Source organism: Pocillopora damicornis, chromosome 9 (genome assembly GCF_964200805.1).
Source record: "Pocillopora damicornis chromosome 9, jaPocDami1.2, whole genome shotgun sequence".
NCBI classification, from domain to species: Eukaryota; Metazoa; Cnidaria; class Anthozoa; order Scleractinia; family Pocilloporidae; genus Pocillopora; species Pocillopora damicornis.
Genome location: NC_142678.1, coordinates 13028240 through 13040858, shown reverse-complemented (window position 1 = coordinate 13040858; position 12619 = coordinate 13028240). Strand labels below are relative to the sequence as shown.

Genomic DNA, 12619 nt, shown 5'->3' with positions numbered 1-12619 from the left:
CTGGCCGCAGAGGAAGCTCGCGAAAGACGAGAAGAAGAAAGGGAGGAGAAAAGGAGGAAGGAAGACCAAGAGTTTCTGCTGAAACTGGTGCAGGTACTTCGAAAATAAAAATTACGCGTTTTCAACAATTTCATTTGCGCTCGTACCCGCGACAGTTTCAGCTGGTTTAGTTTTCGGCTTTATTTATACTCTAAGTTGAAAGATGTTTTACGAAATCTAATGGCCGATTCCCAGTCGTTGGAGAAGGTGCAAGAAAAAAAAGAAAACTATATTGAACTTAACGCTTAAATCATTGATGATGATATGCTCTGTTTAACTTTTCTTTACTTGGACTAATTGTCTTCTATAGTTGTCTTCAATTGAATATGCTTTTTTTTCTTTGAGAAAATAAAAATCGTTTTTTCCTTTAAGTCTTAATTTTAATTTTCCAGCAAGGCCTAGTTGTTCAGAGGCCGATTAGCACTAACCCAGGGTTAAATTTTCATTCAGCTTTCTTTATTTCCTTATTCAGGAGCCTTTTTTGGGGTAATTTTCCCTATTCCTTTCAGACCATCTAATCATCAAATTGTAGACAAAAAAAAGAAAATGGATTTCTTTTTAAGTTTTCAGATTTGAAATCAAATTTCACACTAACCCTGGGTTAACTTAAGCCAGCTTTGAACGACCTGCCCGGGAGTATTTCAAAAATGCTGCGGAAAATTAATGAAATAATGAATATTTTTGTGCTTAGTAGTTAGGATCTTTTGGAAAAATTGATTTAATATTTGAAAATAAAGTTGTGATCCACCTTTCAAATGATGAAATTTGTTTCTGAGATTCCATCAGTTGTTCATAGAAAGAGGGTGGTATGAATTATGTGTTTTAAGTCTCATTGATACATTTACAACAGAGAGCTCAGTGTGTTTGTTTGCTTAATTATTCTTTCTTGTATGGAATTAACCAAAAAAGTCTAGTGTATAATGACGCAGTCACTTGCAAGTGAACAAGACCAAAAAGTTAATGAATTAAAGTAGTTCTGCTGACATTAATCCCAGCTGAGGCCATGTCACTGAGTGAGTAGATCTCCTTGGTATTCGAACTGAACACTTTGATAGAAAAGCTGAGATTGTCCCCCTCCTTTTTTAGGCCTAAAGCTAAAACTCAGAGAGGAAGATGCAAGTCTTGCACTCAAATTAGTATTTTATGCGAACATGTAATATGCATGGATAAATTAGCATAGGTATGTCTCACCATGGGTTTCAAACTACTCCCTAATGTTTTAGCATAATTTCAGTGCTAATGTTTATTTCACATGTGAAATGGCAAACTTGCAATGACTGCATCTTTAATTGTTCTCAGATGGTTTCCAGGTTTTGAAATGTTAAAAAAAATGTGGGTTTCAAAGAATACCACAGACAATCAAAGTTTGCCATCAGTAATTTTAATTTACACAATTCACATTTTACTTTTCAAATTTCATTTATACAACTGTAATTACAAATGGAACACTGCTTGACCCTATTATAGGAGTGCCCTTCAAAAGATCTTGACTCTTCCATTATTTATGAAACTATTTGCACTGTACACAATAAACTTAAAAGGGAGAAAGTTTTCATATGTACAACTTTTTTGAGCTCGAGATGTAAGCTCTTTGATGGATTATTTGCCTGTGAGAGATGCTTATGTTGAACACTCATGTGTAAGGGATGCATGTGACAATTAATATTTATATTAAGACTCTTTTAATTGCTTCCCTTATTGCTATAGCATTTGGGTTCTGCCTTTTGTTTGGATCACCTGGACAAACTCCAGCATGAATGTGAATATCATTGAGCCATTGGTCCTCAAAAGACTCATTTTGCATCTCACAATAATTATGTAAAACACAGCACGCGGCGATGACATTGCAAGCATTTTCAACTTTTAAGTCCAGTCTCTTTCCAATGCTTCTGAACCTTCCCTTCAATCGACCAAAGGCATTTTCGACAACTACTCTAGCCGTGTTGTGCTTTATGTTGAAACTGCATTCCTCCGGGGTCAGATTTCCACGATCAATGTATGGTTTCATCAGCCAATTGCTGAGGGCATAAGCTGAGTCACCTAAATTATCAGGGGAAGAACATGTTCACCAGATATCATCACCGACATGTCGAGCGGAAGGAAAGCTCTGGCAAAACACAAGGTAAACAATGGAGAGTTCTTGAAGACGCTTGCGTCGTGTACTTTACCCGGCCATCCAACACATATATCAAGAAATAGATAATTACAATCTACTAGCTCCTGAAGGATTAATGAGGGAAATTCCTTCCTGTAAACATAATCATCTGGACTTTGCCGAGGTCCAATGATTGGGACATGGCAACCATCGACTGCTGCAACCACCTGGGGAAAACCCGCGCGACTTTTAAAACCTTCAATTTTTTCTTGGACCTCATTTTGATTTTGGGGAACGTTTATATAATTGGGAAGAACGTTCAGTATCACCTCGCATACTTGTCGCACAATACCACAAACAGTGGATTTTCCGACACCAAATAGATTTCCGATCGTTCGAGAGTGAGCCGTGTTATGGCGACTCGATGACGCACTGTAATGGCTTTCCTGTAATCGGTGTCCATTTTAGAGATATGTGGCGAAAGTTCTCGGCAAAGGCATTAAATGCTTTTTTAGACATGCGAAAATTCTCATTCCAGTCCTTTTCTTGCCAATCTTGGCAAGTCTCTTCCCAAAATATCTGCGACCGGGGTTTTAGCCAAATACGGCGAACAGGAAGATGTTGGAGAAGAAATCGAAGCAAAAAACGAAAAAACAATGACCAAACGAGACGTCTCCGACGGACATAACGATTAAACCGTCTCTGTGCGTTTCTCTGTCGGTTTTGTGTAATTCGGAGGTTTTCCCTCAGCCGTGACTGCGCCAACAACAGCAGGATATTGTGATTCAAACTGACCGCCATTTTGATTGCGTGTTTAACTTTGTTCGCAAAAATCAATATCAAAACGAGGCTGCGCAATACCTAACCGAGTCTGCAGTGTGAACGGTTCTTGAAAAACACATGTTTTATGAAACCAAGTTTAAAAAAACTACGTTTAATGAAACTTGTTGAAATTGGTGTGAAAAGGGCATAAGAAAGGTTACTAAGGGGGGACGGATGGGGAAAATTACACTGATTCCAAATACGGAACACACAAAACTCACACTTCTGCGCTTGGTCTTTGGTTATTTTGGAAATTACAACTCTACAGTTCCCTTGTCACAAAGAAAAAAAGGGAAATAAAAAAGGCGAAGTGATATTTAAGGGACGATTTTCCAAGTTAAAAAAAGGGGAAAAACGGCATTTGTAAATCCATACATCCATTAAAGCTGGTTTTCAGAGGAAAATCAAGCGGACAACAAGACTTTTTATTTATTTTCATTCCTATGTGGCCAGCTAGTAAACTGCAAGCAGTTTATTTAATTTTGAAACGTCTCAGAGTTTTTAGGTGATTTTCTGCTAGTATCCAATATTGGCTGTACGCATCTTCATCACGCATAACTGAACAGGATTTGCGCGTGCACATCATTTTAAAACAATCACGGATTTTTCTTTACAGATAAAGCTGGATATACAGTAGTATGACGACTTATCATTTATTTTGAATCAAGTGATAGCTTCCTTTTCTGTGAAAAATCGAAAGAACTATTTACACTGACGCGGTAGACTTGGAATGAGACTAACAAGCTATCGTCATGGCTACATGACATCACAATGGATAAACAGAAGATTTTCATTCCTCTGAAACGCATGTGATCGTTTTGAACAAAAGGAAGCAATCATGAGTTTTTTGAAGAAAATGCGTGGAAAAGGTGGAAGTAAAAACCATCAAGAGTTACACTTCAAAGCATCGGTTCCTTCTCCGACTGTGGAATGTGCCAAAGACAAATGGTAAGTGGAGAAAAAAGAGAGGAAAAGTCATCGGGAAAGATCACCGATAAATATAGGCATGTTAGATTTAGGTGAAGTTTTTTTTTCCATCTGCGCTTTTGGTTCGGCGAAAGAATAAAGCAGCCGTTGCAAAAAGAAAACACGTCGGCAAAAAAAAAAACCAACAGTTTTTGTTTTTAAGTCTGAGACAAAAACTGAATGACTCCAAGCAATTTACCACTTAACTTGCGCTTTTTTGGTTTCATCGACTCGCGCTAAATCTCAGCTTTAAGAGGCCAATGAAATGATTTTTGGAAATCGCGGGGATATGACGGCGATTCAGATTCAGAAAAATGAAACTGCAAATCTCTGATAGACTGATTTGAAACAACAACAAAATTTCATCACCTTTCAAGGAAGGCTTAGATATAAAGCACTATTCACTGTACCCTTGTGATTATCTTGCAGTCTCCCAGGCAAGAAAGATACCATCAGGGAAGAAAGCAGGAGACTGTCGCGTCCAAGATCCTTAAAGAGCTTCCGAAAGGAAAAGTGCGATGGCGATGTTACCAGTGGTGCTGCTTGTTCGAAGGTGGCTACCACAAAAGTCAATGCTGCTCCACCTGCTCCATTTTCAGGCGTCGTTAGTAACCATGAGAAAAAGAGGGAAGTGAAAGCTGGTGCTGACACTAAGGGTAATAGTTCTCAGGCGGTTTCGTGTCGAGGCCGCAATAAAACAAGATCAGGACCCAGAAAGGTCAAAAGGAAAGCTCCACCTCCACCGCTGCCTCTCTCTGAGAGGCCTTCCGTTTCTCATACCAGTCCATCCCAATCTGGTCTACCTCGTCCTATTTCAGCCCGTCCCTCTCCTCCGATACCTCCACCGCGTCAACCACGAACTCGTAAGGTGGCTCCACCTCGCCCCCCTCCACCGAATATGAAGCAGTCCGGTAAAAAGAGTGATACAACAAGAGTTAAGAAGAAGGAAAACGAGATATGCCACTATCCAAAGGATCTAAACCCGTTTGCAAATTCCGACGGTACCACCGATAATGACTGCTCGTCCCAGAACAGCGGGAAGGCCTCCAGCGCTCGTCGCCAAAGGCATAAAAGAAGACGGAAGAACTGTAAAAGTGGAGAATACCCGATGGAAAATAATCCATTTAATGATACTGATGAGATGAGCGAGACGCCCTCCAGTACTCGTCGTCAAAGGCGTAGAAGAAAACGGAAAGAATCCAAAAATGAAGAATACAAAATGGGAGACATCTCATCCAGTGATGGTGATGACATGCACAACAAGCCCTCCAGTGCTTTTGGTCAAAGGCGTAGAACAAAACGGAAAGAATCTAATGGTGAAAAATACAAGATGGAACACAGTCCATGCAATGATACCGATGAGGAAAATGGTTCGTCGATTTTGGAGTCGACCGATACTTCTGACTTGTGGTCTGTTTCTTCATTGGAAGATATTCAATTTGAGGTGAACACAGCTGCAGTAGAAGAGGTAAAAGTAAAGACCGCACTACAAGGCTTGGCTGCCAGCGATAAAAAAGACGAACAGGTTGACCGTGAAGATTCAGGTGACTCAAAGGCCCAGTCATTCCCATCTGATAAGGACGTCTCTCCTGATGATCTCTCTTCCACAAACAAGGATAATGTTCCTGTAAGTATGGGATCAACAAACCTTGATGCTTCGACTGCTAAAGATTGTTCAAATGTGGGCGAGAGATCAATTACCAATCAAGTCCAACCTTCCAAGGAAGTAATTGCTATGGAAAAGTGCCAGGGTGGAGACGGCTGTGGTAAGTTGTTCTATAAGCATACCACAGAATAGATCCTAATGAGCGGAAAGTATTGTAAAACAGTCCATCTTTATCCACCGAACCGGCGAAAAGAGTCATTAGAAACATTCCCATCCGCGCGCAAGTAAACCTTTATTCCCGACTGTTGCTAGTACTTTGATTGCTCTTAACCAAATAGATTTAATTGGTTTAATATCAACTTTATCAGAATGTGTATATATTCACCTGCTCTTTTCATTATTTAAGCACATGTATTTTCTGAAATCTTCTTTAGCTTCCATCGTAAGCAGTCAGTTCCCAGAGTTGGCCATTTATGTGGAGACAGAGATTAAGGTTGTCGAACACGAGTTGCTTTCATTGCACAAGGTGATGGTTAAATTGGAATTAGAGATGAAAGAAGCAATGGACACTGAAGGTTAGTTTTCTATTTTTTAACCTTTGCATGAGTCAATATATAAAACCTAACATACTTGCTTCAAACGTGTATAACAGTGATTTTCGAGAGCCACTATCCTGAATCCCTAGCTTCGAACCTTTCCAACTGTTCACTTTCGTCAAATAGCAGCCGAACTATCCTGCTAGCTGACAGGAATCTTTCGGGATTCGAAGTGCTTATTTTCCCTCACGCAACGCTAAAGGAAAACAGTTTCCTTCCTAGGAAGAGGTAAAGTCTGGAAACAATTATTCGGGTATACCGTCGCGCCAAATAGAGGGTGATGCACGTGTAACTAACTAAACACAAATTAAATGCAGCCTTCTTTAATTTACCCCTTTCAGATTGTGAGGCCGAGTTTGAAAGCTTATCACTTGACTGGTTAGCGCTAAATAAGTTCCGTTCTGAACTTGACGAAAGGAAACAAGACCTTCTTACTCTGTAAGTACATCTTATCCTTATAAAGCTGTTTTAAACCTTGCCGGATAGTTGGGAACAAGTCAATATGCCCAATTATGAGATGGTAATACATATTCAATAACCAAAGCGAATGATTTAAATTAAGTGTATATGAGCACTCCTTTTTTTCATAAAGTATTTTGATTCCTTGCATTGTATTTCCATTTGAAAGTTTATCATATTGAAGCCTTATCTTTCGTCTCTGTTGTTTTTAGTTCTAGACAGGAAGACCGGAAGGAGTGTTTAAAATTCTTACGTCAGGACCTTAAATGCCTGTTTGAAGTCAAAGGTGGGAATCAGTTTCTAAGTTATTTTCTCAGTGTGATAGTACTAATTTTCTCTTGTATGATGTTAAACAAGTGGTTTGTTACCCACGTCTGGGTTTTTTTTATGCAATCTTTTATTTTTTTTGCCATCGTATGGTGAGTGATGTTTTATTACGTTTTCTGCTGCAGGTTGGAAGAAAACCGAAGAACACAAAGATCAGGAAAAGAATGTCCTGGATCTTATCCTCAAGTTGACCAACATGGCCTGAATAACAAACGGCATTAAAAGTAAGAATCTTGCAGTTTAATTCAGTTGAAATGCCTTTGGTTCTCTTCTTGTAATCTTACTTTCCATTCTATAATGAGTTTGCCACGGATCATTAGGATTATGTCGATCTTAACAGACTTCACTATGAATAACAATGGCTAATCCTGCTTTTCGCTTTCCTTTCCTTTTGCAGTTTCGATTTCTCAACTATTTCCTTATTTCTGGTCTGACTTGTATAGTAACAAGTTTTTATAACAACAAGAGATTACAATCTCTTGTTCAAAATCCTTTGTTAATCTATAAATTTTGGGCAGTTTCATTTTTTCAATGTAAAGTCCTTTCTCCAAGAGAATCATTCAGAATTATCCTTGAATCATGAGATTACTTTATTTGTCATACAATTTTCATGTACATAACTGCTATGAATTCAAATAATTTTTATTGTTGTAAAATGTTCATTTTTTAACATAAGTAACTATTTTTATCTTTTCTCGTCTTTTTTTAATTGCTCGGAACTGTTTTATGAGTATAAATACCTATTTTGTGAATGTAATATCTTAAGTCCAGGGTCACGGACAAAAAAGTAGAACTGACAAGGTTCTTTTCATTACGACCCTGTTATCTTTTATTTTGATTACGTTCTATTTCTAAGGTGAAGGTAGATAGATCTAAGGTGAAGTCATAGTTTACGTATTTCAATTCAATGGCTTTATTTTCATCCAATCAGATGCGCTGATATAGAATCATTTGTAATGAAAGTGACGTAAGCGGCCACAAAATCACTGCACGTAACTGAATACTTCGCCTTTGGCACTGCATCCTTTTTTTCCTGTCTGCTCTTCTCTTTCTTTTTCTGTTTTCTTTTCTCGCTTTTTTATTCGATTTTTGGTAGGTAGCTTATTTGTAGGTAATTCGTATTTTTAATTTAAACTTAGGGTTTTTTAGGTATTTTGTAATTCCTTTTTTTTTTGCTTTTTTCTCTCCTTTACTACTTTGGGTTGTTTTTGTTTCCTTTTTCGTTTCCTTTTATCTTCTTAAAATTGCCTTTTTCCACAACCTGTATTAACAGCGATTCAAACGCTGTGGGTTATGTTGGGTGGTTTTCTGGCTGCATGCGTCACTTTTCTTTGCGATCAATCCATATCAGTGCTGATGATTAACCGAATGCAAAGACGTGGAGACTGGGACTCATCAAGTATAACATCACGCCATTACTTCACCAGGGAAAGGAGTAACGTAATCGCCTCAGTTTTCTTCAGTCAAATTTCCATCAGATCATTATTAAAAATTGTGAACTCGTAAAGTTGCCCATTTGTTGGTGTGATTTTTCGCGCTATTTCCTTTATCTTACTTTGATTTGTTATAACAATTATTGTGAATAAATTTTAATGAAAAAGAAACAAGATTTTGCATCAATATATTTTAAAGTCCATCTTCTTACCCTTTTGCTCTCGATTTGCAGATAATGGGCGATTTACATGTTTCATTATTCCCATTAGTTACCATTCTCTCACCTCGGTTTGGATTGTTACTCTCAGGGGCATTTCAGATTTGAACGATTAATGACCTTGTTTACGGTTTTGATGAAAATTTTAGCCATTTTTTTCCAGTTGTAACCGGTTTATAAGGTCAACTGGCCTCAGTTCGAGAAGAACTCAGCTGAGACGGTGGGCGATTATTGACGAAACCAAACTGTTGAACTGGCAAAGAAGTAAACGAAAAGAAGCACCCATTAAGCAACGAAAAATACCAGACACTCTATGAAACCACAAGTTTCGGAAGGGGGAAGGGGTTACCATGCCACCGATTTGGGATACATTAAAAACCAGGGAGGTTGATGATGCAGAATGCAGAAATAATTATTTAACATATAAACTGTTCAATTAACCAGGAACTCGCCTAAGATACAAAGTAGTGACTTTTGTCAACCGGGAGGAAAGTTTTTTTGACCTCTGTCGTTTCCTCAAAACTTTAATTTTGACTTTTTAAACCCGCCAACTTGCCAAAGTTTTGAGACGATCACCATTATTATCAGCAGTATTATTATCATTATTTTTTACCTTCGATGAATTATAGTGATTTCTGATCGCAAATTTCGTCACTTAATACAAAGCAAGCGCTATTTTCATTCAGCCATTAAACAAGGGCGTCACTTAAGTAAATCCAAATTACTGTTGCATTTATTTTCGTTCAGTGCTATATTGATACAATACCATTAAAGGATTATTTTTTATTTTACAACAGAGCACTCAAAACCCAGCGAATTTAAAATAATTCATACTAAGAGACCACGCCCTTTTTCAGATTTCTTAAATTAACAAATGTTTTTTCTTTAGAAGGTACTTGCAAAAATGTTAAGAGCTGGTGGAGTTGACTCTAAAGCGCTTTATACTGAATTTTACCTTCATGTTGTCTCTTATCTGGTGTAGAAGACACAGTTGCCGTAAAATAATTGAGAACAAAAAGACAAAAGAACGGGGAAAGCAATGAAAACGATGGAATAATAAAGCGGTGTTCTACTGTCCTGTGTCTCCAACACTAAGGAGCCTATATGTTTCAGCTAAACATCCACACGAATTGTAATAAATTATAAAGGAGTCTAATAGTTTTATTGAAAATATTGATTTACAAACGTGGAATTTGAAAATATTCCTATTAGATTACATGCTAACTGAATTTTTAAACCTATTCCAGATGGTTTTCTTTTAACACCAAAGGTAGTGTTTCAGTCGTTTTCTCAACTGATACGACTAACGACGCAGTTATCTTAGTGTTACCGTTAATAATTCATCAATACTTATCCGTTCCAGTACAAAGTTGAAAGGCGTCACCTGAGAGAATATGTCCTAGCTTACAGTGAGGAATATCCATCATTAGTATCTACAAAAACAGTGGATAGCGTTGAAGGGGTTCTCTGATTGGCTACTCAACTCCGAATACCCTTTGCTATTCAGCTCCAAGCAACAAGCACGGGATTTATAATCATTACAGGAATAAATGAGTTAAAATAATCCTTTTTGTGCTATATTATCCCACTGTTTTAGTAAATACTAAAAGAACTATCACCTCACTTTCTGTGGCTAGCGGTGGATGTTTACCACTTATATCTCCACTTGGTGAATAGTTGGTAATTATATTCCATCAAAGATTTTTGCTCGCCCGCATTGGTCTAAACGCGGTGATATTCCCCAGTTTTCAACGCTTACGTCTTATAGGATAAAAGTCTACGTTTATACCTTATTTATGATTGGAGGGCGATCTTTGGTATTTTCAAAAGAAGGAATAACTATATTTGTTTGTTCAAAGGATTCAAATAATACGAGTGATATTGGTAAAAACTAATATTGATAAAATGAAATAAAATAGTACGGCCCATTCACGAGAGAATTGTTTTCAAATACATTGTTTTGGGTGAAATGTTGAATGTTAAACACCTGTGTCACTTGAACAATACCTTAGTATTAACATAGTACAGATTGACGGAATTTTATATGATAAATGCGGTTTGTTGTAAAACCGTGTACACTTGCACATTTACATTGAAAAACTACTTCATCCGATCAGTTTTGATATTCTCATTGATCTTTGTTTTGGTCTTTAGTTGTCATTTTTTTCGTGTGTGTATTGCGTAGACCACAGAATCTGCTTCACTCATTTGGTATTCAATGGCGTACGACGCGAGCCACAAAAAAAATGCTTCCAGCACATCATGATGAATTTAAGATGCATTGGGGAAGATCACAAGAAAAATACTCTTAAACTACGAACTTAATTTAAATGAAAGTTTTTTACGAAGTCCTGTCGCACAAAGAACAATATTTCGGAACAGGAACAGTTTAAAAGAAAAGAAAAGCCTAGGAAAAATAGTAAACCACGGGAAAAAAATCATTCTCTCATCTTTTTTGTCATGAAGAAAATTTACCACTGAACCTCAACTTCATGTACTCGACCCGGCTTTCCTAGCTTCCGTCAAGACATATCCGTTGCTAATCAATTACGTCCATCATGTGTTCATAAGAGCGTCAGAGACATAAACCAACTGCGGGCTAATCTGAATCTCGGAGACAAACTACCGTACGTACGTGCCTTGGTTAAAGGCATTTTCAGGAGAACCTCACGTCACGTCTTCTAGAAGAACTGTGTAGCATCTGTCACAAACTCGTCGAGGGATGCGATCTCCTGGCAGATTGAGAACAGAAGTTCGTTTTGAAGTGCATGAAGCGCAAAAAATGCCTCCACACTTGCGGCAGTGATGCTGTAGATTAATAAAAAATAAGAAAACACCCATAAGAAACCATACAAAAATGTCTTGGTCGAACCTATTTTGCTTGCCCAATATGTTCCGTCCTACTTGCGACAGCTACAAAGTTTTCTTTCTTTTATTTTTCTTTCCTCTTCTGGAGAGACTGGTAAAATTTCAAGACAAAACCTTCAAACCAACGGGCCTTTCTTTTCTCAAAATCCTATTGCTAAATAAAGTATTGATGTTGTAAGGAGAAGGAACCAGTTGCACAATTGTGTACCTTCCTGTTCACCAATGAAAACTTTGTCTTGCACGCCATGCAGTTCTTAACCAAATCCTCTGAGACCCAAGCCCTAGTGACAAGGCATGCTGTATGTGTATTACCGCATTCCACATGACGGACTCGCTTGCCATCCATGTCTAGTTCACAAGGCACTGGTCTGTAGGAAATCAAGAATGAACAAATTATTCTAACAAAGTTTGCCAATTATCTTCAGCGGAAGGAAAGAAATAACCCCTGAACTATTTTGTCTGGCAAGATTTTTCTAAGTTTTCCGTATCTGTTCCATTATTTTCTTAAATTCGAAATTAATCTGTTGTTTTATAGGACTGAAATCATCCAACCTAGTTCCCAAGGTCTCTCTTCCTATCGCTTGACCTCATCTCCAAGAAAGTTGAGCGCCACCAAGCCCTCATTTGGGGGAACAACCTGTCGGTTTGGGTATCTTAACATTTAGCCTACATCTAGTTCATCTTAAAATCATGTTTTAGGAGTCTCCTTCAAGTTGAAACGCGGGGTTGCTTTTAATATCTCGAAACAGAATTCCTTTCCACAAATTTAAAAATGTCAGAACAATGTCGGGGAGCATGACTATTTAGTCCTCACCTGTCTCTTGTATCACCGTGACCTAAGCGACCTGCTTTTCCCTTTCCCCACGTAAATATTTCTCCTGATTCTGAAAAAAGAGGATTGTGAAGAACCACACTTGATTAACTGTCTCCAGTGTACACACCGTACTTCAAAGGTTAACATACCCGAATTCCCCCCCTCCCCCAGTTTCATCTTCCCCCTCGCCTCCGCACAAAATTTAAGTTTCAACTGTAGCCAGGATGGAGCGCTTCTTGATCGGGTGTCGTAGAATCAAAACCAAGCTTATCTCAAGGGAAAGTCAGAACTGGGGACGAGAACACAAACAGCCAAGAAAAGAGGACTTTCAATAAAAAACAGTCAACTGTGTGAAGGGCGGAACAACGCCTGTGAC

At 38.1% G+C, this 12619-nt stretch overlaps 2 protein-coding genes and 1 pseudogene across 2 annotated transcripts in view; 2 read left to right on the top strand and 1 right to left on the bottom strand.

Annotated features, from left to right (window-relative positions):
* Positions 1-212, top strand: part of LOC149040203 (uncharacterized) — a 1102-nt pseudogene extending 890 nt beyond the window's left edge.
* A 5845-nt stretch (positions 213-6057) lies between these two features.
* On the top strand, positions 6058-8643 carry LOC149040202 (uncharacterized). The gene is made up of 4 exons (XM_089182984.1): positions 6058-6103; positions 6466-6562; positions 6796-6869; positions 7036-8643. Exons 1-4 carry the CDS (start codon positions 6058-6060, stop codon positions 7113-7115), a joined length of 297 nt encoding a protein of 98 aa, XP_089039110.1. The 3' UTR covers positions 7116-8643.
* Positions 8644-9696: 1053 nt separating this feature from the next.
* LOC113679437 (uncharacterized) overlaps positions 9697-12619 on the bottom strand; it is a 13319-nt gene continuing 10396 nt past the window's right edge. Inside the window, exons 15-17 of the mRNA XM_027196394.2 lie at positions 12244-12313; positions 11638-11797; positions 9697-11369 (exon numbers count right to left, since the gene is read on the bottom strand). Coding sequence (XP_027052195.2) covers positions 11229-11369; positions 11638-11797; positions 12244-12313 — 371 coding nt within the window. The 3' untranslated portion in view covers positions 9697-11228. The remainder of the gene's footprint in view (positions 11370-11637; positions 11798-12243; positions 12314-12619) is intronic.